Consider the following 25103-nt stretch of genomic DNA (forward strand, 5'->3'; position numbering starts at 1 on the left):
AGATGTTCTGCCTGTAGTTATATATGACCTTTCATTTTAAGAATATTCACATGAAACCTCCATCCTGGGAAGGAAATAACATAGAATCAAACACCATCTAGTGCGCATGCGTGAAATGGGGGGCAGGGATGGGGCAATGTGCGGGTCCTCTGTCTAGCTCAGGATCCGGTGGGTTCAGGCGAGCTGTCATAGAGGTCAAGGTCTGGAAAAAACAAAGGCCGTTTCAAGCAAGAAGTGTGCACTGAGAGAAATGGCATTTGGTCCTGCGGGGGGAGGGAGGGGGGGGGCTCTCCTTTTTATTCATGTTTATTCATTTTTGAGAGGGAGAGGGGCAGAGAGAGGGGGACAGAGGATCTGAAGCCAGCTCTGAGCTGACAGCAGTCAGCTTCCCAAACTTCCCAAGTTAGAAGCTTAACTGACTGAGCCACCCAGGGGCCCCCAGCACCCTCGCTCCTACCCAGCTCAGAGAGTCCCAGGCCAGAGGAAGAGGGAGAGAAATCACAGTGCCTCCCACATGCTCCAGAGTCCTCCCAAGCTTCCAGACCCATCCACCCACTAGCAAGGGAAGCCGCTTCATCTCTGAGCCTCAGATTCCAGATCCGCACGATGGGGATAACGGTCCCTACCTCAAAAGGTCATTGTGAGGGTCTGAACAGCCTCAACAGTTGAGGTCCTGGGTGTAAAACCCTTAGGACAATGCCTGGCCCCATGTGTTCAACGAATGTAAGTGGGTTTCACTGGGACAGGCTGGACTGGCTACTGGAAACAGCCTGGGATCCAAGAGGGTAGGACAAAATCTCACCATCCTCGAGATTTTCAGGACGTGGTCCACTCCTATTACTATCAAAGTTTTCAACAATAATAACAAGCTGATACTCGCTGGATGCTACTAGGTGCCAGAGAGTGAATGTAACATTTTAGATGGATCATCTCATTTTGTCATACGAGCTACTTCAGAAGAGGAGACCATCATCACCCCACTTAACAGATGAGAAAAGTAAGGCCCTCAGTCTGGGGTGCCCAATATGGTGGCCACTGGCCACACTAATGACACACGCACTAATCACAATTCAAGTGTTCAAGAGCAAACATGTGGCCGTGGCTACCGTATCGGACAGCACGGGTACAAAACATTTCCACCATAGCAGAAGGTTCTTCTGGGCAGCACTGGTCTAAGAGGTAACGTGATTTGGCCACGGTGACTGAGCTAATGAGTAGCAGGGCTGGAAGAGGACCCAGTTGAACAGAGAACCACACTCTTAACCATCTGGACAGCATCGAAGATCCTCTGTGCCTTCACCCAATGCATATTTATGGAGGGCCTACCATGTGCCAGGCACAGGCAAAAACCATGTCTCCGAGGGACCAGCATCAGCCGGTAAGGGGCAGGGGGCAGGGGACGGTCTCTAGTCACCTCTAGGACTTCCTTGCGCACATCCACGATCCGGAACCAGTGCCGGAGCTGGGGGAAGCCGTCCAGCTCGGCGTTGCGTTCCTGCAGGGCCACCTTCTTCTTGCAGGACAGCTGTCGGCTGAAGTATTTCACCAGCTTGCTCTGGGGAGACACGGAGGAGAACAGAGGACACATCTCAGAGACACCACCATAGGAGAACAAGCAAGAATCTCCCCATTGCCTTCACCCTGCCCGAAAACCATCCAACTCCTATTCTATTTTTTTTAGTTTATTTACTTTGACAGAGAAAGAGAGCAAGCAGGGGGAAGGGCAGAAAAAGAGAGACAGAGACAGAGAGAATCCCAAGCAGGCTCCACACTGTCAGCACATAGTCCTACGTGGGGCTCAAACTCACCAACCGCGAGATCATGACCTGAGTCGAAATCAAGAGTCAGTTGCTTGACCCACTGAGCCACCCACGCGCTGCTCCCCTGCAACTCCTATTTTAAAGACTGGTGTCACAGCAGTGAGGAGGGACACACGCTGGTAGCACTTTACTGAGGGGAGCCTTTTGGTTGCAATCTTCCACATTTCCACTGCACAAGTCCTTGGACCCAACAATTCCACTTCTAAGAACTCACCTAGAGATGCCATCCTGTGCAAAGTGACGGTAAAAAGAATATTTCTTACGGTTCTACTTGCAATGGGAAAAGATGGAAAACACCCTGGGTCCATCAGCAGGAGATTCATAAATGCAGGTATATGCACACAAGGAAACTATGCAGCGATAAAATAAAGTGAGGAAGCGTGCTACCTACTCATACAGAGCAGTCTCTGAGATACATTGATAAATAAAAATAGTTTCCCATGCATGTGGGAAATGTTTACATTTACATATCTTTAAATCTTTTTTTAAACTTTTTTAATGTTTATTTATTTTTGAGAGAGAGAGACAGAGCATGAGTGGGGAAGTGGCAGACAGAGAGGGAGACACAGAATCCGAAGCAGGCTCCAGGCTCTGAGCTATCAGCACAGCGCCCGACGCAGGGCTCAAACCCACGAACTATAAGATCATGACCTGAGCCAAAGTCAGACGCTTAACCGACTGAGCCACCCAGGCGTCCCTACATATCTTTATACCTGCAGATACTCTCTGGGAGGATTCCTAATATTCCAGGGAAGGGAAGAGTGAGGAGTGGGAAAGAAGGGTGGGAGAAACATTTTTTTGCGCTTTTTTTTTTTTTAGTTTTTAACTGAAGTATAATCAACATACAGTATTGGATTCGTTTCAATGTACAACCCAGTGATTCAACAATTCTATGTATTATGCACTATCATAAGTGGGGAAGGGCAGTGACATCTGTCACCATACAAAGTGATCACAGTATTATTAACTATATTCCCAATGCTGCATTTTTCATGGGATTAAGAGGTACAAACTTCCAGGTATAAAATAAATAAGCCGCGGAGATGAAAAGTACAGCAGAGAAACGTTTCATTTAAACCCTCTTGCACTATGTGAATCTTAATTCACATGCAAATATTCACAAATTCACAAATTCTTTTTAGAAATGGATGGACGTGAACCCACGCTTATAGAGAGATGCCTTGACACAAGAAAGGAAAACTAGTTATATAAAAACTAACAACATTAACAAAAGAAAGGCAATCCACGTGCGCGTGAGCAGAGAACGGTACGGAAGACACGCCCCCGGCTGCTAACGAGCCACAGGAGACTCTGTGGATGGGGTGAGGAAAAGTGGTTAGACGTAAATATATTTTTGCTTGGTTTCACTCGTTATCCAAAGCCTACTGTCATCTTTATAACTTAAAATATATTTGCAGGCTCCTGGGTGGCTCAGTTAAGCATCCGACTCTTGATTTCGGCTCAAGTCATGATCTCACGGTTGGTGAGGCCCAGCCCAGCAACTCTCAATCCCTCTCTCTCTGCCCCTCCCCTGCACGTGAGCACACGTGCTCTCTCTCTCTCTCTCTCTCTCTCTCTGTCAAGATAAATAAACATTTAAAAATAAAATAAGTTTAATAAAGATCATTAAATGAAACAAAAATGAAATCCATAGGTGTGTAAATGCCTTTGGCATTTCAAAGCACTGTCAACCAACATTTATCAGGAAGGCAATCCTGGAATTCTAAGACCACAAAATTCGGAGCGGGGGATGATGGGAGTGGGCATCTGTTGCTTCTGTTCGGCTAGTCTGCGTTCCCCTCTTGCTGAAAAGAGTATTTCAACTTTCTTTGGGGAACCTTCCTTCTTGGGATCCCAGTCCATATGGTTCCAGTAAGGCTGGTTTCACCAACCCACTTCACCCGGGTTGCAGGGTGGGCACGTGACCCAGGCCTGGCCACGGCATTTGGATCAAGGATAACGAGTGAGCCAGACTGGGTCCCCCAAGGACCCTCCCCAGCTACCCTTCCCAAGTGCTCAGGAGACAGCCCTCACTTCCCTTTTCAGTTGGGGGTGGGGAAGGGATATCGTCAGAGCAGAAGGTGCCCAGGGCCAGCCCTGCTGCCATATGGGGGAGCTTGCCTGAGACTGAAGCCCATTGGAAGAAACCAGAAAACTCATTTTTCTTCAAGAGTCTTTTATTTATCTTGGGGACAGCACAAGCTGGGAAGGGACAGAGAGAAGGGGACAGAGAATCTGAAGCTGGCTCTGTGCTGACAGGCTGACCAGCAGCGAGCCCGATGTGGGGCTAGAACTCACAAACCACAAGATCATGACCTGACCCGAAGTCAGACACTCAACCGAGTGAGTCACCCAGGTGCCCCCTGAAAACTCATTTTTAAGTTAATATTAATTTGATTCATCTTACTAATAAAATGAAAGTTGCCTTCTTCTTGGTAAGTCTACGTTCCATTGCAACAGTGGCACAAAATTACATCAAGCTAATGTATCAATGCTCCAATTCTCATTTGAAATCTCAATCTAGAGTTTTGGGAGTTTTTAAAGTTTATTTATTTTGAAAGAGAGTGTGTGCACAAGCAGGGGAGGGACAGAGAGAGAGCGGGGGGGGGGGGGGGGGGTGTGGAGAATCCCAAGCAGGCTCCACACGGTCAGCACAGAGTCGAAGGTGGGGCTTAATCTCACGAACCATCAGATCATGACCTGAGCCAAAATCAAGAGTCGAACATTTAACTGACTGAGCCATTCAGATGCCTCTCAATCTAGAGCTTTAGAATCAAAAATGCCAAAAAGAATGTTTTTTCTCTAACTTACTTCTGTATGAATAAGGTCTGATCTATCAGTACATCAGAGCAAGGCTTTCGACTAAGATGTCTACAGAACTCTCCCACCTGTCTTTTTATTTTCTGACTTGTTTTAACCATTTTCTTTACACAGGTACAAAAAAACAAAACCAAAAACACTTGAAAGAAATATATTTTGATGTATACACAATCATTCTTTGATTTCCAACACAAAAATTTTCCAGCCCCAGCTATGGAATCAGCCCCCTCTCCAAGGGGGAGCACTGACTGGTTCCTCTAAGTGGGAAATGGTATTTAGAAGCCAAGATTTGGGTGCTTGGTGTGCTTACTGATGTTGGGGTATCATCGTTTGCAATCCCCTCAGTGGACAACCTAGGCAATAGATGTGTGCATGTGAAATGCATCTATGTATATGTTGATGCGCAAGTTTATGCCTATATTTATTTTTTCATCTATATGCATCGATAATCAATACCTCCAATCACAATCCAACACCATAGGGTTTATTCTATCCTTTTTTCTTCCCACATCTGTATCACTCTTCTCAGGCAGTGAGAAAAACAATCCTCAGTATTTTTTTTTATTTGCTCAATCTGCTGAATTTAACTTCCCAGAGCATTGGACCATTGTCCTGCTCGGATGCTCCCATCCAAGCCTCTGTTCCTGCTGGACTGACTTCTTACTCAAGCATCACTGCCTGTCTTGTGGAGATTTTCACATATGTCTGATTCGTACAAAGTTTTCTTACTTTTTGCCTATTTACCCTAATGAATAGAATTTCCTTTTTTTCATCCTTTCCTGAGTTCTGTCACCTCATTTTTGAGATTAAGTTGTTTTTTCAGACCCTGACACATGTCAGTGGATTCTCAGATCCTAAACCCAGACATACTCCCATCTCTGCTTTGGTTTATAAAAATTAAATTGATCTAATGTCTGTGTGAAATGTCCAAAATGGTATTTTAAATTTTATTTCACTGAAATTAAAAAATGGAAGCCAGGGGCACCCGGGTGGCTCAGTCGGTTAAGCGTCCGACTTGGGCTCAGGTCATGATCTCATGGTTTGTGAGTTCGAGCCTCGCATCGGGCTCTGTGCTGACAGCTCAGAGCCTGGAGCCTGCTTCGGATTCTGTGTCTCCCTCTCTCTCTCTCTCTCTCTGCCCCTCCCTGCTTGTGCTCTGTCTCTCAAAAATAAACATTAAAAATTTTTTTTTCTAATAAAAAAATGGAAGCCATATAAAATATTTTTCTGCTGAATATAACTGCTATTTTAATAGACTTACACTTTACTTTAAAATGAAACTTTAGGGGTGCCTGGGTGGCTCAGTTGGGGAGTGTCTAACTCTTGATTTCAGCTCAGGTCATGATCCCAGGATGATGCAATTGAGCCCTGTGTCAGGCTCCGTGGTTAGCATGGAGCCTGCTTGGGATTCTCTCTCTGTGTCTCTCCCTCTACCCCTCCCCCACTCACATGCTCACACACGCTCTCTCTCAAAAAACAAAGTAAATAAATAAATACAATTGAAATTTTAGCACCTGAATTGAGATGTGCCAAGTGTAAAATCCATACCACATTTCAAAGACTTAGTAGGAAAAAAAATAATGTAAAATATCCCATTAATATTTTTATACTGATTACATGTTTAAATGATAGTATTTTGCATATACCAGATTAAATAAAATACATTATTAAAATGAACTTCATCTGTTTCTTTTTAATGTTTATGTTTGAGAGAGAGAGAGAAAGAGACAAAGCATGAATGGGTGAGGGACAAAGAGAGAGGGAGACACAGAATCCGAAGCAGGCTCAAGGCTCCGAGCTGTCAGCACAGAGCCCGACACAGGGCTCGAACTCATGGACCAAGAGGTCATGACCTGAGCCGAAGTAGAGGCTTAACCTATTGAGCCATCCAGGCTCCCCTCATCTGTTTCTTTGTTAATGTGGCTACTAGGAAATTTAAAATTATACACTTGGCACACATCTGGCACTTTCAATGTATTTCTAAACGACAGTGTTGCTGTAGGGTTTTATACTAAAGAAATAAGTAAGTATATTCATGAAGCTTTGCTCTAAGTTGATAATAGCCATGGAAGACTGGAAACAATCCAACTCTTCAACAATAGGGGATGATGTAAATAAATTACAATGTGTCCATATGATCGCATATCATTAAAAACAATATATAAAATATGTATAATATTTATAATGTATAAATAATGCATGAATTTTATAAAACTATACATGTACAGGTGAATAGAAAAAGACAGGTGACTAAGATTACTAAGATTAATAACAATTATGATTAAGATCAAGATTATTAATGAGATTACTAATAAGTATTAAGATCAGTAAAATTATTATAATTAAGATTAGTAAAGATTATTAACAATGAGATTAATAAATATTAAGATTATTTATTGAGGGGCATCTGGGTGGCTCAGTCAGTTAAGTGTCCAACTTCAGCTCAGGTCATGATCTTGACGTTCAGAGTTCAAGCCTCGCATCGGGCTCTGTGCTGACAGCTCAGAGCCTGGAGCCTGCTTCGGATTCTGTGTCTCCCGCTCTCTCTGCCCCTCCCCCACTCACATTCTGTCTGTCTGTCTCTCTCTCAAAAGTTAATATATATTTAAAAACTTTTTCTAAGATTATTGATAGAGATTTCTATTTGCTTCTCTGTAGCAAAATTAGAAAATACAACGTATAGGGGAGCTTGGGTGGCTCAGTCAGTTAAGCAGCCGACTTCGGCTCTGGTCAAGATCTCACAGTTCATGAGTTCAAGCCCCACATCAGGCTCTGAGCTGTCAGCACAGCTGAGCTGGAGCCTGCTTTGGATTCTGTGTCTCCCTCTCTCTCTGCCCCTTGCCCACCCTTGCTCATGCTCTGTGTTTCTCTCTCTTTCAAAAATAAACATTAACAAAAACACAAAGGAACTGGTGTCCTATGAGACAATGCTAAAAAAGAAAACACAATGTATATGTATTACCTGCTTATTAATGGAAAAATGTTTAAAATGAGCAATGGTTTTTTTTTAGCACCTATGCTATCTAGTTCCAGCAAGAGGGGGACAAACCATTGAGAATGCCACAAGAAGGCAATTTGATTTTAGTCTCAGTTTTAATAGTCACTCACTTTGATTCAGGGATTGCACTTCTAGGAATGCACCCTACAGAAATACTTATACACATGCACACATGGGATAACGGCTGGCTTGTTACTGAAGCAGAGTTAGTCATTTTAAAACTTGAAAACAGTGTTTTAAAAAGTACATTGGTGCGCCTGGGTGGCTCGGTTGGTTAAGCGTCCAACTCTTGATCTTGGCTCAGGTCATGATCCCACAATTGTGAGATGGAACCCCACGTCGGGCTCCACATCCACAGCACAGAGCCTGCTTGGGATTCTCTCTCCCTCTCTCTCTCTGCCCCTGCCTGGCTTGTGCTCGTGCATTCTCTCTCTAATTAAATAAATAAACATTTTTTAAAAAAGGTACAGGGGTGCCTGGGTGGCTCAGTCAGTTAAACGTCCAACTTCGACTCAGGCCATGATCTCACAGTTCGTGAGTTCGAGCCCCGCGTCGGGCTCTGTGCTGACGGCTCGGACCCTGGAGCCTGCTTGGGATTCTGTGTCTCCTTCTCTCTCTGCCCCTTCCCAGCTTGCTCTCTCTCTCTCTCTCTTTCTCTCTCTCTCTCTCTCAAAAAATAAACATTAAAAAAAAACGAGAGAGAGAGAGAGAAGAAAGAGCACAGCGGATCTCTCGGACCCTGAGATCACGCTTTTATGGCAGTAAGTGCACCTTGCAGACCCGCTTCCTTTGCACTGATTTGAGGGCTCATTAATAACTGAAAACCCAGAAGAGCACAATATAGAACCAGAGGAAGATGACGCTCCTGTGTCAGTCTTTCATTTTTCATCTCATGCTAGTGTGTTGGGAGTAAGAGGCAGTGTCTGACTCCAGGGAAGAGCCAGAACCTTCGGCACCAGAACCAGGCTACCCTGAGCTCCAGTCCCTGCTGCACTGCCCACAACCTCACATACGCTTCAAAACTGCTCTAAACCTCGTTTTTTTTTTCACCTGAAAAATGAAGATTAAAGGGCACCTACTTCACAGGATTGTGGGGAGGGTTAAAAGGGATTTTTCGTGCAAAGTGGCACTGAAGAACCACTCCGAATCATAGCTGTGGTGCTGGTTTTGTGCTACATAAGTCACAAGCATCTTCCACAGTTACCTTGGAGGGGTTATGCCCCAAATTTACTAACTACCACCATCCCCAAAAGCATTTCCAAAAAGTTAAAATTAATCTGTTTCAAAGGTATATTTTTTTTAAAGATTTTTTTAATGTTTATTTATTTGAGAGAGAGAGAGTGGGGAGGGGCAGAGAAGGGCGGGGGACAGGGGTTCCGTGCTGATAGCACAGAGCCCAATGCAGAGCTTGAACCATGAGATCGTGACCTGAGCTGAAGTCAGATGCTTAACCTAAGCCACCCAGGCACCTTTCAAAATGTATATTCTTTAAAGATCAAATGTATCCTTTCTCCAAAGTTTAAAACATACAAAGTTATACTGTAAGAAAATGTGCTTTTGGTTGCATTTAAAAAAAAAAAAACAGCTGTCTTCCTAATTCATCATTTAAATCTTGATTCTGAAATTCATACGATTCAAGTCCACCAACTTACAGAAATTGCTTAAAAGTAATACATGCTTACTTTGTTAACAATATCCATAAAGTTGGGATTTTTGCTAACTGGCCTTCCTCAGGCTTTTCTCCTAAATAAAGAGTTCTACTGTTTATGATTCTATGCCTATATATGCCCGTGTTGGATTTCAAATATGGCAAAAGAAATAAGAATGTGGCTTCTTGACATAAATAAAAACAATGCTATCTCAACTTCTTTTTTTTAAGTTTATTTATTTATTTTGAGAGAGGGAGAGAGTGCACACACACATGAACAGGGAAGACAGAGACAGAGAGAACCCCAAGCAGGCTCTGCACGGTCAGCACAGAGCCCACAACCCCAAGATCAAGAGTCGTGCGCTCTTCTGAGACAGCCAGATGCCCCAGGTTTCTTACACCTTTAATAAAGCATTCAGTGTCACAGAAGATTGAAAAACCAGACTAAGCCCTGATGTTGAATGGCAGGAGCTGGGGGGGGGGGGAGGAATGTCAATACCCTGCTCAAATACCCATTCTTGGATAGCAGCACCTCCCAAGTGTGGGTACCACTGATAACTTGAGGAGTTCCCCAGGCGTGACTTTAAGTAACAACGGATCCCATAGTAAGAGTGTCCGTCTCTATCCAAATCTCTCCTCACCCCTCTGACCATATATCCAGGAAGCAATCTCTACTCGGTGACACTGCATCTCTAACACTGGCTAATCTCTCTTTACAATAGAGAACAGGCAGGACACTGCCTGGGGCAGGTAACTAGTGAGCACAAAGTAATGACACTTTTGTTTTCATTGTGTTTATTTTCTTGACTGCCTTCCATTTAGGGCAAGTGGTACCATTTTCCATTATGCTAGTTGCATAATGTTTTATTTTTAAATATATGTATGTTTTTAAAAATTGAGTTGGCTTGGGGTGCCTGGGTGGCTTGGTCAGTTAAGTGTTCGACTCCTGGTTTCGGCTCAGGTCGTGATCTCGCGGTTCCTGAGCTCGAGCCCCACATCCAGCACTACAATGAGCATGGAGCCTGCTCGGGATTCTCTCTCTCTCTCTCTCTCTCTCTCTCTCTCTCTCTCTCTCTCTCTCCCTCTCTCCCTCCCTCCCTCCCTCCCTCAAAATAAATAAACTTAAATTTCTTTTAACAAAAAGTAAAATAAAATTGAGTTGGCTTAAAGTCCATACGAAGATATGGCAAAAAGCACAATGGTGGCATCCAACTAATGAGTTTGGGAAATACTGTTCTATAGAATAACATTCAAATTCAGACATTATCCGGGGCTCAACTGCAGTCCATTTCTCCTTCCTCACCTCTTTCATTTCCATCCAATTCCCCAACCTAGCACCTCAAATGTCGCCTCTCTATGATTTTGCTCAGGCTCCCCCATCTGGAAGTCCTTCCTATGCCTCCCTGTGGCAGATTATACAGATGCCCCAATTCCTCTATGCCTCCTGCCTCCGTACCTTTGCAATGTGCCTCTACAATGAGCTCACAAGACAGGCAGAGTCTGCGCCCATAACTCTTCCATCAGTTGGCAACGCTTCTTGCCTCAGCAGGTAGAAAAAGGCGTTGCATGGTTCTACTTGCTGTCTTAGACCTGCCATCTCCAAGAGAACGCGTCCAGGCTAATCGGTGAACCAGCTGAAGGAGGAGATACTACACAGAGCCAAGTCAAGTCTGCCCGAACATCCCAGACAAAGCCATCTCGGCTCAGGCAACAGTCAACTGTTGCCCGGCTGTTGGCTGTGAGCGAGCGCAGCCAAGATCAGAACAACCGGGAGTCTGCAGTTGACCCCCTGAAGCATGGTCAGTGAATGTGTACGTTGTACGCAACTAAGGCTTTGTGGTTGTTTGTTACACAGCATTAGTGGGATACACAGCTAACTGAGACACCGCTCCACCCACTCATAGAAATCTGACTTTTTCTCCAGATTCCATCTCAAATGTCACCTTCTTCAGCAAACCCTTATCAAATCTTCCCTGGCATTTTACTTTTACCTATTCTGTCATAAAATTTATCCCAGTTTTTCTTGCATTTTAACCAGTTGATAATGGGGGCACCTGGGCGGCTCAGTCGGTTAAGCATCTAACTCTTAATTTTGGCTCAGGTCATGATCTCACAGTTGTTCTGAGATTGAGCCACACTGAGTGTGGACCCTGTGCGGGATTCTCTCTCTCTGCCCCTTCCCCATTCATGTGCTCTCTCTCTCTCAAAATAAATTAGTAAGCATTAAAAAAATAACTGGTTAATAATGAAGACATTGGATATCTTAAAGGGTGAAGGAGCCCTTTCTAGATCTGGAAGTGTAAATGAAATAAGCATGAATGTGGAAATAAAAGGCCCATTATTGTGCACTTTCACATGCCAAGCCCCGGCTGAAGGGCTAACATGCACCCTAGCAGGATATCCACCCGTTCCCAGAAGTGGATGTTGTGAAGATCTACAATTTACAGGTGGAGAAATTAGGCACAGAGAAGTTAAGTCATCTGTTTATAATCGCACAGCTAGTAAGTAGAGAGCTGAGATTCAAACCCAAGTCTGATTCCAAAGCCACAATATTGCAGAAAGGATAACTTTATTTTAACTTTAATTACTTAAGCATTTTTTTATTTAAAAAAAAAAAAAGCTAAACCATTTCAGATAAGGCCAAGCCAGGCTCCCTTTGCTCACTCCGCTAAGGCTGGCTGTCTTCTCCCTGGAGGTAATGGAGGTAACTACTGAGACTAGTTTGTCCAGCCCTTTTTCTATGCACATTCGTGTGTGTGTGTGTCTGTGTGTGTGTGTGTAAACTCTGCAGAACTGGATGTGTAGGGTTGTTTTTTCTTTTTTTTCATGTAAATTGTACCTTATTTTTTGTGCTCAGTAGCAAGCCTCGAGAATCTTTCCCTGTTAGTTCATACAGATCTATCTCATTCTTTTTTAATCTTCTGCATGAAGGATTCCTTTGATAGCAGGGTCAAAAGCCCATGATGGGAGCAGTTCTGTGATGTCTGCTGGGGGCATCTTTGTCGGCTATGACAAAGCATTTTCAGGAATAATAGCCGGGAGAGCAGCCACCATTTACTAAATACTTGCGGTGAGCCTGGCGCGGTGGGGTAAGTGCTTTGAGTGTGTTTGTTCATTTTTAATCCCATGCAACAATGCTAGCGGTGAGGCTGGGGTTCTGAGCCCATTCTGTGAACAAGAAAACTGAGGTGTCCACAGGTTAAACGACTTACCCAGATCCACACAACAATTTAAGTAAGGGAGCCACGGCATGATCTAGAGCTCCCTCCCTAAACGAGGATGCTGCACTAGGGGTTGCTCATGGGTCCTTCCCACAGAAGTGGAAATCCAAAGTCGGGCATGGACCCTTCACGCATCTCGGGAAGGTCCCCACGTATTGTGGGAGAAGTGAGTTTCTAAATTCCAGTTCCGAGACTTTGGCAGGTCATGTCAGCTCCCTGAGCCCCTACTTTCTCATTGGTAAGATGCACGTATTCCTCCCAGGCCTGCCGAGACATCACGTGAGATACTGTCTGTGCAGAAGGCAGGCTGAGCCCTCCCCCAACACAAATACCGTGCCCTAACTCTCTGTCGAAGGAATGTTTGAATTCTGGGAGGTGTTTCCAGAGTCACCCAGAGACCAGACCCACACCTGCCCGGGACCAAGAATCCAGGGGCATCCCTCACTCTGATGCATTAGGAACGAGGCAGAGAGATGGGTTTAGGAAGCAGACGGAGTAGGGAAGAAGGGCAGGGAGGGCAGCCTTCTTGGGTTAACAGGACCAGGGCTTCCCCTTGAGGCAAAGACGAACAAGAATTCCTTGTCCTTTCAGGACAAGAGTGCAGCTCATCTAAGCAGGGGGAAATCCCAGAAACCCACCCTAAGCGTGAAGCTGGACTAGGCAGAGAGCAAACAACACTTCCCAAATGGGTACCCTGGGAATCAGCAGCTGCCCCCACCAGGTCCCCAAGATCAGTGGTTAGAATAACAGCAGCAGCGATCAGCCAACAGGGGTTCTCTCCGAGCCAAATGCTGCGATAAACACTCCTTATGAATTGTCTATTTAATTTTCACGGTGACACGGCCATACAGGTCCAATTGATGCCCCGTTTAAAGTTGAGAAATGGTTACGTTGCATCTCTGGGTTATCACAGGTGAGATTTATTTGCTTATTTCCGTGCATGTATATCTTACAATTTTTCCATAAGCTTGAATTAATTATATGATAAGTGGCTGCATATCTCATGAAACTCAGACATTTACCAACAAGAGAGACACAGGCACTGTCAGCCATTTCATTAAGTTTTATATTTTTACTGTATTTCTGAAGATTACATGAAATCACGTGTATCAATACTTGATATCTATCTATAGATATAGATATAGATATAGATATAGATATACGTATAGGTATATGATAGGTAAAATTGTCAACCATTTCATTAAATAAGTTTGCATATAAATGTTTATGGGGTGCCTGGGTGGCTTAGTCACTTAAGCGTCTGACTCTGGATTTGGGCTCAGGTCATGATCTCACGGTTCGTGGGACTGAGCCCCATGTCGGGCTCTGTGCTGACACACAGAGCCTGCTTGGGATTCTTTCTCTCTGTCTCTCTGTTCCACCCCACTTGCTCCCTCTCTCAAAATAAACATTAAAAAAATTTATATATAAAAATTCATATATAGGGGCGCCTGGGTGGCTCAGTCGGTTAAGCAGCCGACTTCGGCTCAGGTCATGATCTCACAGTCTGTGAGTTCGAGCCCCACGTTGGGCTCTGTGCTGACGGCTCACAGCCTGGAGCCTGTTTCAGATTCTGTGTCTCCCTCTCTCTGACCCTCCCCCGTTCATGCTCTGTCTCTCTCTGTCTCAAAAATAAACATTAAAAAAATTTTTTTTAATTCATATATATAACTGTTATACATGTAATAATTTATACTATGTAGAACTATAGATGTAACTATATAACTATATATAACATATATAGTTACATACCTACTAAGCATTTCATAGACATTATTTCATTGAATCTTTACAAAGTGATATCCCATTTTACAGATGAGGAGACTGAGGGCTATAGAGTTTCTGCAGCTCTCCAAGGTATCAGATGATTTTACATATTAACTTCCTCCTTCTCCAAGTTCCTGACCATAAGAATCATCTGGAGATGTCTGTTCAAAAATCAACCTTCCAGACCCATTCCCTAGAAAGTCTGATTCAGTGAATCTGGGGAAGGGCCAAGAATTCATAAAAAACACAAGCATCCCAATGACTCTGAGGGTCAGGCAAGGTCCATCTACTGCCTGCATTATGTAATGAAAGCAGTTTGTTTCCCTGATACGCTTAAGCATCCGGATCCTTAGGCAATAAAACCAGGGCACAAACTGAGTTCTGGAAGACGGTGCAGCACCCTAGCCATGCAGTTCCCTTCCAGAGCTGTGGGTTCCTGTGAGCAGCAGGCATTTACAGAGCAGCACTGAGGCACACGACCCTGTCCAGGGCCCCGGGGATCCCAAGAGCAGCCTGGACCAATCCAGGCCTGAAGGAGCTCCCAGCGGGGCAGATGAGACAGACGTGCAAACACAAATCCTGAGAAGCCAGAACAGAAGAGCAGCCAGGGTTTAGCCTAGGTACCAAGGATGCAAAATTAAGAGAACAGCAAAATTAAGAGGCCAACGTGCCACGATCACAGGATGATAATTATGAGAGTTCTATGTTTAGTCTAGAAGCAAGGCTTGTCATTCATTCCTTTACAGTGTGTGTGTGTGTGTGGTGGTTTTTTTTTTTTTTTTTAAGGTGCTTTCTAAATACCAAGAGCTAGGGATCCAAAATCAATTATACATCCTCCCTGCCCTAAGGCAAGGCCACACCAGCTATTCTAGCTGTGGCCTGAGGACTCCTGCCCCAAGGCCAGCCGCCTGCCGATAAATACAGAAATTGAGAGCATTTAGTTACTTCGATAGCTATTTGACAGAGTGCTTTTATGTCTGTTGAATCTAATATTTTCAAAGTGAGGCTCGTACTTTGTTTGGGTATTTCGGTCCCTTTCATCTTTCCGCTAAGCCATTTTATATTTTACAAAAGCGTTGGCTACAAAGTATCGGGAAAACAAAAACGCTGATTCTTTGCCCCAGAGGGTGTGAGGGGCACTGACCTCCACACTCGGGGGTGGGAGGGGGGCGGTGGGGGTTGGGGAGGGGGGATTTCAGTGGTAAAGCTCATCCCTCTACGTCAGTAAATAAATTCCTTTCCACACTGGTTTCGAGAATTCTCCCTTATAAGAGCACCACAACAAGGCTGAAGTAGGTGTTAGATTGTTATTAACATGCTACAGATGGGGAACTGAGGCTCAGAGACGTTGGAATCCTGCCGAGATCACACAACTGAAGAAGCACCACGTCAGAATTTAAACTCAGGGTCTGATTACCAGTCATGTGCCTTCTTCACAAGAACTCTGTGTTGAAGCAGAGGGTCCGAACAGCCTAGAGGTCAAGTCTGAGACGCGCAACTGGAAATGGTCTTTGTATGTCCTCACCCTGCCAGGTGCCCTCATTTATTTTTAGGTCACCCTCAATTCAAGTCCAAGCAGAGCAGAACTGTAAAAGGTCCAAAGATTCCACCTGCAAGTGAAGAAACACAGCACTCCTGGAAATAGCACATCCATGCCGAGCCCACCACCTGCCTTTGCAGGGAGGGTGCAAAATAAGGTCTCTGGGCCTTGGGGTCCTAAGGATCCTGGGAGTCTCAAGAGAGAATGCAGAGATGTAGTTCTCTATCTGCACACCAGGGGGCAGCCTGGCACCTTCCACTGCAGATGGAAAAATTTTTCAGACCCTCCTGGATCTGAGCATCGTCAGTGCCTTATTACTGTACTCTGTATTAGCATGATGGGAAATTTAGCCGCATAAACAACAAAAAAATTGTTTAAAGTCAAGACATGTGACAGAGCTATAAATAATCATGTCTGAAATCTCTAATGTGAAATGGGGAACTTTTCACTTAGAATCTCAACTAAGATAAACCCTACCACCCATGGACAAGCCCCTGGGGTTTGGTTTGGTGGGGTCCAAAACCATCACTGCTTAGGTACTATTTCGTTTTGTTTTATTATTTTTTTAAGTAATCTCTACACCCAATGTGGGGTTCGAACTCACAGCCCAGAGATCAAGAGTTACATGCTCTTCCAACTGAGCCAGCCAGGTGCCCCTTAGGGGCTTTTTTTTTTTTTTTTTTTTTTTTTTTGGAAAGTAACTGAAGCAAGGGTGCCTGGGTGGCTCAGTCGGTTAAGCATCAGACTTCGGCTCAGGTCATGATCTCACAGTTCATGGGTTCGAGCCCTGCCTTGGGCTTTGTGCTGACAGCTCAGAGCCTGGAGCCTGCTTCAGACTCTGTCTCCCTCTCTCTCTGCCCCTCCCTCACTCATGCTCTCTCTCTCTCTCTCTCTCTCTCTCTTTCCCTCTCTCAAAAATAAATAAATGCTTAAAAATTTTCTAAATAAAATAACAAAAGCAGAGTATGTGAAAGCTGGAAGGGAGGGCAGGGCAGATTGAGCATCTTCTAGTGACCTTTCACAAATCACCTTCACATAAACCTCATGGCAACACCAAGGGGAGGGTCTCATCTCCTACCCGTTTTACACACGAGGAAACTGAGGCTCAGAAATGTGGCATCCCGGGCCTTAAAATCACACGGAGGGAGAGGCAGGCTCCAGAATGCTCTGTACCCCTCAGGGCTGCCTGTCGGCAAGCACCCCACTATTCCTGCCTTCTGGCTACCAGGCACCGGCCAGCAGCAGAACACTGGAGCCATGAACCCACAGCGCCCCACCTCTGCACTTCTTCCTGCTGCCCGGAGCTCCTCCAGCTGCAGGCACAAATGGCACTTTCCTACCCTTCGGGTGCCACCCCTTCCCACCCCCCACCCCCACCCTCCCCCCCCCCCCCGTGAATGTCACCATCACACCACCCTGCTTTTTTCCTCGGTAGCACTTATCGTTAGCCCACAAATGATCCTGTTGATTGGTTTCCATGGTTACGCCCCCCCATCAGCCCCATCACACACACCCATCAGAATGCCAGCTCAAAAGAGCACCACAGGCTTTGCCCCCCCATCCCCCCCAGCAGGCAGAGCAACGCCTGGCACACAGTCAGTACTCAAGACATTTTTCTTGGTGGTTCATTGCGAGTGAGGGCCAGGCCTCTCTCAGTGAGTCCCAACCCCTCTTCCAGCGGGTGCTGCACGTTCAGAACCAGGGCCCTGGCTCTAAGGCCAAGGCTGTGGGTTCCCAGGGCCCGCAGCAGGCTCAGCCACCCGACGCCTTCCCGCGGTTGCCAGGGCGACCATTGTCATAACATCCCCAGCTCGGTGGTGGGGCCAGCTGACAGGGGAGAGAATTATTCCACTGGATAACATCTCAAGTAACCCGCCCAATATGCATCTGCAGGCAAATTCCCTGCTGAGGGCTGGAGGCCTGGGGGATGCGCCCTTCCTCCTCTCTCCACCCCAGTTCCCAGTGAGGGCAGCATCCCTCAGGCAGGAGCACACAGGACCCCCCAGTCCAGGCTGTCCACCAGGCCAGGGATGCTGACCAGGCCACCTCCTTCTGCCGGAAAATGTCCGCTGCATGCCCACTCGGAGTCAAAACCCTCATTGCTGCTGGTGGCTTTGCCTTTTCTTTACATTATTATTGCTAACAAACATTATAACAATAGGAGGAAAAGAGAGCTCACGGATTTAATGAGCACTTACTAGATGCCAGGCCCACTGGTAACTTTCTCACATAATCATTATTATAATTTTAACATTTATACTATAACTTGGGATGCCTGGGTGGCTCAGTCATTGAGCATCCCACTTTGGCTCAGGCCACGATCTCGTGGTTGGTGGGTTCGAGCCCCACCTCAGGCTCTATGCCGACAGCTTAGAGACTGGAGCCTGCTTCCATTCTGTGTCTCCCTCTCTCTCTGCCCACCCCACCCCCCCCCATTTGCACTCTGTCTCTCTCTCCCTCAAAAATAAACATTAAAATTTTTTTTTTAATATTTATGCTATAACAAAACATGCTAAAATACAGAATACAGTAGTATACATACTATATAATATATATTTGTATATAAATCATAGATAGGAATTCATAGACCTATAATATATAATTAGAAATATAACAGTATTTGTAGGATGTATTTCGAATGATAAAACTGACATTTGCTGATACTTCTTATATGCCAGCCTGAGCCTACTGTTTTGCTACATCATTATGCGAATAGTGATGCTGTTATCAACACACTATTCGATACAACAGAGTCCCAAACGTAACCACAGCTAAGTTTTACTGAGCACTTATTATGTGCCAGGCATTGTACTAAGTGCTTCATTAATATTTTCTTGCATTCATACACTAAGGGCTAAGAGCCCAGTTTTTCCCATCATGAAAATAGAAACTGGAGGCACAGAGTGACAATGTAACTTGCCTAAAAGTCCCCTGGCAAACAAGCAGAGGCCGCATCGGCCTCCATGCCTCCTATCCCATTCCTGATTTTCACAACACACTTGAAAATGGTCCCGCTTTACTTCCAGCGGAACGCCCTGGGGACAGTGTTAGAAATACACATGCTGAGCCCCTGCTTGCCCCGACCCACACATGCAGGATCAAATACACTCGGGGCCACAGGGGGGTTTCTCATTTCTTTTAAACAAGATCCCCAGATAGTTCCGACAAAGGCAAAAAGTCTAGAACCACTGCCTTCGGGGGTTTTTGTGTTGTTGGGTGTTGTTTTTTTTTTTTTTTTTTTAAATCACTCATTACCACTGCAGTGCCAATTAGGTGATCTGATTAAATTAATGAGTCTTGAGGGGCTGAAATTCCAGAGAGGACAGTTTCGAGTGATGTATGGAGTACCCACAATCCTAAAAAGGAGAAGAAGAAGGGAGAAAAACAAGATGCAGTGCCCCCTAAGGCAATCTTAGGCTGGCGACAGGTGGAAATGCTCCCAACCTTTCTGGAACGAGGAGGGCCTGGGTGAAGAGTGATAAGTAATAACACACATTTTGTCCAGGGCTGACCTTTTAGGGGAGCAAAAAGCCAGCCATCTAAATCACCTCCCACTGCCCACCCCTCTGCCCTCTGCAATCATTCACCAGGGACCAAGCTGGGCAGAGAAACATAAGCTCTTAAGGTGGGGGCCCACCCTCGGAACCTACATTTTTTAAAAATTGTTTATTTATGTTGAGAGAGAGATGGTGCAAGCAGGGGAGGGACAGAGAAAAGAGCGGGACAGAGGATCCAAAGCAGTCTCTATGTTGAGAGCAAAGGCCCGACGCAGGGCTTGAACTCACAAACCGTGAGAGCATGACCTGAGCCGAAATCAAAAGCTTAACCGACGAGCCACCCAGGTGCCCCCCTGCACCTACATTTTGAACCATGAGACTTCCGGGTAACAAAGACAGATGTAAAAGAAAGAAAGAAGGAAAGGAAGAAAGGAAGGAAGGAAGGAAGGAGCAGGTATTGCACTAGAGGAAGCATGGCTGGCGAGGAATCAGGCAGAAGTTCTAGATGCCATATCTGTCATCAATGGACAGCCGGGAGACAAAGGTAGATGCAATCAGTAGCCAAAAATATCCGTGGAGGGGTTGCCCTAAGCAATATGTTGCCTTATTACCCGCTGCTTAAACTACAGGAAAAGTAGAACTAAGATCCCAGAAATAAAGACCAGAGGCATCAGAGGAAAAACACAAAACACACGGGCACTAAAAGGAAGTCTCTTTTAGGCAACAACTTAACTTTGACCATGGAAGCCTGTTCTGTCCACAGCTGCACTGCTCAGTAGTCCAGCCGGCGACTCAACATATGTGGCTGCACACAAGGAAATTAAGATGAACAAAAGTAGATAAATATTTAGCACAGTGAATAAACAGTGTCAGGGCAGCTTATGGGCACCCCTGACCAAAAATCCAGAAAGTGAGAAAAAAAAATCCAGAAAGCACCTTTCCTAGTCATTATGTGACATCAGGCAATCAGAGAATTCAATGCCCAAAGAACGTCCTTAGAATTTGAGCTTAGAATTGTGTGAGATAAACTACTTTCCAGAATGGGTTGGCATCTTTAAGTTCTGGGAAAATCTAGGATGAATAACAGACATATGAGATAATTAAACCCATAGTATTAATATTTGGATTAAAGAGTTCGAGCCTTTGGAGTATTTATTTTCTATTCCTTTAAAGTTTTAAATAATTTGGCCAGTTAGAATAAGACTTCACCTTTCTGGTTTGAAATGTGTAACTGAATAACTGAGTTAGACGTGCATTTTACATTGAAATTGTGTCCAATTTATGTACACTATTGGGAAGGGGCTTAAGTAAGGCCCAGCACATTTTTATAAGCTTGATATTTTAAGATTTATACGTGCTATGTAAATAGTTGGGAAGGCTTGTTTGTCAACAATTAGAGCATGGCTTTTTTTTTATTATTTATTCTTTTTTAAATGTTTATTTTTGAGAGAGACAGAGATAGAGTATGAGCCAGGGAGGGGCAGAGAGAAAGGGAGACAGAATCTGAGGCAGGCTCCAGGCCTCGAACTCACAAACCGTGAGATCATGACCTGAATGTAGGCTCCCAAGCAGTCTCCACACTGTCAGCACAGAGCCTAACGCGGGGCTCAATCTCACGAACCATGAGATCATGACCTGAGCCAAGGTGGGATGCTTAACCAACTGAGCCACCCAGGTGCCCCTAGAGTATGTTTAAAAAAAAAATCCTGTATATTAAATTTACAAATATGGTTTAAATTGTTTGACAATGCTTAAATTCACTACAGTTGTCAGCGGAAGCAAAGATGATGCAAAATCCCCTCTATAGGACCGCCGAATTTGCTAGACTTACACGAACAGGGTAATACTATATAGAAGCTGAACTAAAAGCATAAGGACAGTGAGAGTATGGAACTTTTCCATAAAGGGTATGGCTTTAATAAACTGTTAATTTTAAAACCAGAAAAGAATTACATAAAAGTGAACATTCAGTTCTTCAGCTGCCTTAACCACATTTCAAGCGCTCAGTAGCCACACATGGCCTGTGGCTATTGCGTTGGACCCCACAGATACAAAATATGTCCATCATCTCATGGTGGGGAGGGGGGAGGATTCTTCTAAACCACACACCCAGTTTTAGCAGATCTCTTAGGAAATGAACACCCCAAAGCCCTTTCCCTTGAACGCACAATATAACTCTTTCCAAGATTTGCAGGATTATCCCTATGGCAAACGCAGGCTCCTGAAGGAAATGGGGCATAGGCATGGAGCAGATCTGAGTGGGAGAGGTGGAGAACAGAGCAGGGGCTGTGCAATTTACCCCAGAATGAGGGGAATCTGTAAAATCCCTCAGGAGGAAGCACAAAGGCTATAAACGCATCCACTAACCTCATTCCCGTTTTATAAGGATTTTTGCCAAACTCTCAATATTACTGTCACCCTGACCCTTGCTTTATACTGAGCAGCTCTGGATGGGAAATCAGGGAGTGGTTTGAGTGATTTTTATGTTTTTTCCCCAGTTGGTAAATTTCACACACACAGGAAAGGATTCTGACCCCAAAATACAGCTGGAAATGTTCAAATGAGCCAGAAAATGGTCCAGCCAAGATGAACCATACAACATCACTATGCTTTTTGGGGTTAAGAGGTTTTTTATTTATTTTGAGACAGAGAGAGAGAGAGCACAGGAGGGGCAGAGAGAGAGGGAGAGAGAATCCCAAGCAGGCTCTGCACTGCCAGCTCAGAGCCCGATGTGGGGTTTGAACCCACAAACTGTGAGATCATGACCTGAGCTGAAATCAAGAGTCCAATGCTTAATGGACTGAGCCACCCAGGCACCCCTCACTAGGCTTTTTGAACACACAGGTGACAAAAGACTAACATAAAAGACAGCCCCTCCCCCCCCAATTCAACTCCCTGTCCTTCAATTAAGTGGCTGTGGGACGTCTCATGGACTCATTTTTCTATTAAATGAGAGGTTAAAAAATGGCTGCTCTCCAGAGTGACTCCAAGTTCAAAAATTCCACGATCATCCCCATAGGTGACACCAACGGGGCAAGGGCAAAAGTATCCCACGTAGGTTTACACTAGTCTCGGCTCTGCTGGGCAAGGAAAAGCATTTTTCCGTGTCTCTGTGTTGCACCTGGGACCTTGGCAACAGAGTCAGTGTTCAGAGGAGAATACTTGCCAGGCGGGTGGGGCGCAGGGTTGGAGCGTGACCCCCGGTTTTGTTCTACAAGCACACAAAGCTCCAAGCAGGGAGACTTGGACACACGTGGCTACCACGGATCAGCAAAGTGAAGTCAGAGAGCACAAAGAGCACCACGCCGAGAGCTGTTCCAAAGACCAGGTTCCCAGCTGGCTCTCTCCTGAACAAGCTGACAGAACCTCACTCAGCAAACCACTTAAGCCAGCACCGTCCAATAGAACTTTCTCTGCCGAGGGCAATGTTCTGTATCTGCGCTGTCCAAGATGGTAGCCAGTGGCCCCATGTGGCTATTGAATACTTGAAATGTGGCTTTTGCGTGTAACTGAGAAGCTGAATTCAAAGTTGTATTGACTATTAATTAATTTAGCTTTCAATAGCCATGTGCAACTGATCAGTGGCTGCCATCTTGGACAGCAAGATGCAAGCCTTTCTCCAAGGTATTTCTTCCCCCAAGCCCCGTTTCTTCCCCCTCAGCGAAAAGCCGTTCCTGTTCCTTTCCACTTTCCAGGTGTGTTTGGGGGTTGAACAAAGGGATGACTACAGAGGGCTGAGGATTTGCTGAGAGAAGGTCCCTTCAGAAGTGTGGTGCCGTCGAGCCAAGCTGGGGGCATTCTCCCACTTGCTGTGGTGGTGGACAGAGGCCCAAGGTCCTGAGGATGTCACCCAAGGAAGCTCTCCGGTGGCCTACATGCTTTCCCTTTCTCCCCAAAAGATGCATTCCATAGATCCCCAACGCATGCTGATGACCATCCCAATGCCTTACCTTGGCCAGCGGGGCCCTGCCCACTTCTCCCCCATCATGAACCCCACAGCCTCTCACTCCAAGTCCACAAGAAGACCCACTGAATGAAACTCTGATGGTGACACAGCAGTGTGTCTTCTACAAGGTGATTCTGATGCACATGCTGGTTTGAGAGGTCCTGCTCTAGAACTTTCTGTGCTTCTGAAATGACGTCCCTGTCCTGTGACCTTCTGCTCATGCTTCAAGTTCTAGCTCAAATGCTCACTGTCCCCGGAAGCTCTCTTTCTTCCCTACCCAGAAGTATAATCCTCATCTTACCACCCTCAACTCCTAAGGCACAATATTTACGCCTGCCCCCTAAAACATATTTCCTTGTATTAGAGTTATTTATATTCACGTCCTAATTTCTCCACCAGATTTTACATATCAAAGGGCAGGGGGCCTTGTCTTTTTTCATCTCTGCATTCTCCCCACTCTGAGCACAGTGGTTTCCCCCTGCTGGGAAGCCATTAATCCACAGAATGGATCCACGAATGAATGAAGGATATGACCAAATGAACGAATGAAAGGCCTTCTCCATGCACAAAACCCGCAGCCGCCCAATCGGTCCTGGGTTTGGATTCCCAGCCTGGACTCTGGAGTACTTTTTTTGTTTTGTTTGTTTTGGCTTGTTTGGGGGGGTGCGGCGGGGGTTTGGTGAAAAAGAGATACAAACACAACAGATTGGCAACTCCAACCATCTGCTACCAACCTAGCGATGAGGTTGTTGACAGCAAAGAGAAGTGAAAAGCTACTTTCCACAGAGAAAGAGAGAAAGAGAGAGAGAGAAAGAAGTTGTTTTCTTCTTGTGACCCCCTTTCATATGGTAACTGTGCTACCACACTGCTGCCCCACAGCCCCTCCTTGGACCGTGCCTCCCAACTGTCTCAGCAACTAACATATGGCAACAGCAGGCTCCAGGTTTCAGGCTCTTCGTGTATACTCTCTTGAACCTACCAGGTTGGCCTCACTGTCAACATGACAAAAGCAAGAGGTCAACTGACTGGCTTGGCACGAGTCTGGCCGGACAGTGGCACAGCTGACCCCGGGGCCATCTGGCTCCGAAGCTGCAGCCCTTTCACGAGCCATGGCAGCCAGCTGAGCTGGTAAAAGAGGGAGCCAGAGGCCAAGGTTGTGGGTTCAAGTCCAGCAGGGTCCATTAGTGACTATGTATCTTAGAACAAGTCATATCACTCAAGCTCGTGAGAACAGAGGGAACAGGAGACTGAATAGCTTAGGGGTCCCCACCCTCTGTACCACAATCCTATTCAGGGACCCTCTAAGAAGATGCCATGGTGTCCTGTGCATGTTTACAGAGGACACCTGTTTCGCTGAAATCTCAAAGGCAGCTACAGGCCTCAGCAGGAAAACACTGTGCAGCTGTAAGAGGCCAGACCACCTAAGGAGGAAAGAAGCTTGCAGCTCCGAACAAGATCCCCCTCTCAAGGAGTTCAGAACCTAGAGAAGCGAATAGGTACGTACACAGCTCCTTCACCTGATTGTAGAGGGCAGTGGGCACTGTAGTAGAGGCATAAGCAAAGTACTCTAAGGATAGAGAGATGATGTCTGGGAGGGACAATCTGAGCTAATTCCCTGGAGGAAGTGACATCCAAACAGGTCTTGACAGATACTTATAACTTCCTGTGTTCCAAATTACCATTCATTGCCCCCTACACACCCATGAACACACCTATACTGGCTTCTTTCTACTTGAACAGACAGGAATCACGTGTAGGTGGGAGGTTGAATTAGATGAGTCTTGATGTTCCTTTCAACCCTGGAATCCTATGATTTCAGAGATCTGGGGCCTAACCTATCTTCTAT

At 45.5% G+C, this 25103-nt stretch overlaps 1 protein-coding gene across 5 annotated transcripts in view; it reads right to left on the minus strand.

Annotated features, from left to right (window-relative positions):
* Window positions 1-25103, minus strand: part of KSR2 (kinase suppressor of ras 2) — a 434084-nt gene that overhangs the window by 343371 nt on the left and 65610 nt on the right. For all 5 annotated transcript variants that reach the window (XM_045042232.1, XM_045042231.1, XM_045042233.1 and 2 more), the window contains exon 2: window positions 1415-1555. In XM_045042232.1, the coding sequence (XP_044898167.1) occupies window positions 1415-1555 (141 nt within the window). The remainder of the gene's footprint in view (window positions 1-1414; window positions 1556-25103) is intronic.

Source organism: Felis catus, chromosome D3, assembly GCF_018350175.1.
Source record: "Felis catus isolate Fca126 chromosome D3, F.catus_Fca126_mat1.0, whole genome shotgun sequence".
Lineage (NCBI taxonomy): Eukaryota > Metazoa > Chordata > Mammalia > Carnivora > Felidae > Felis > Felis catus.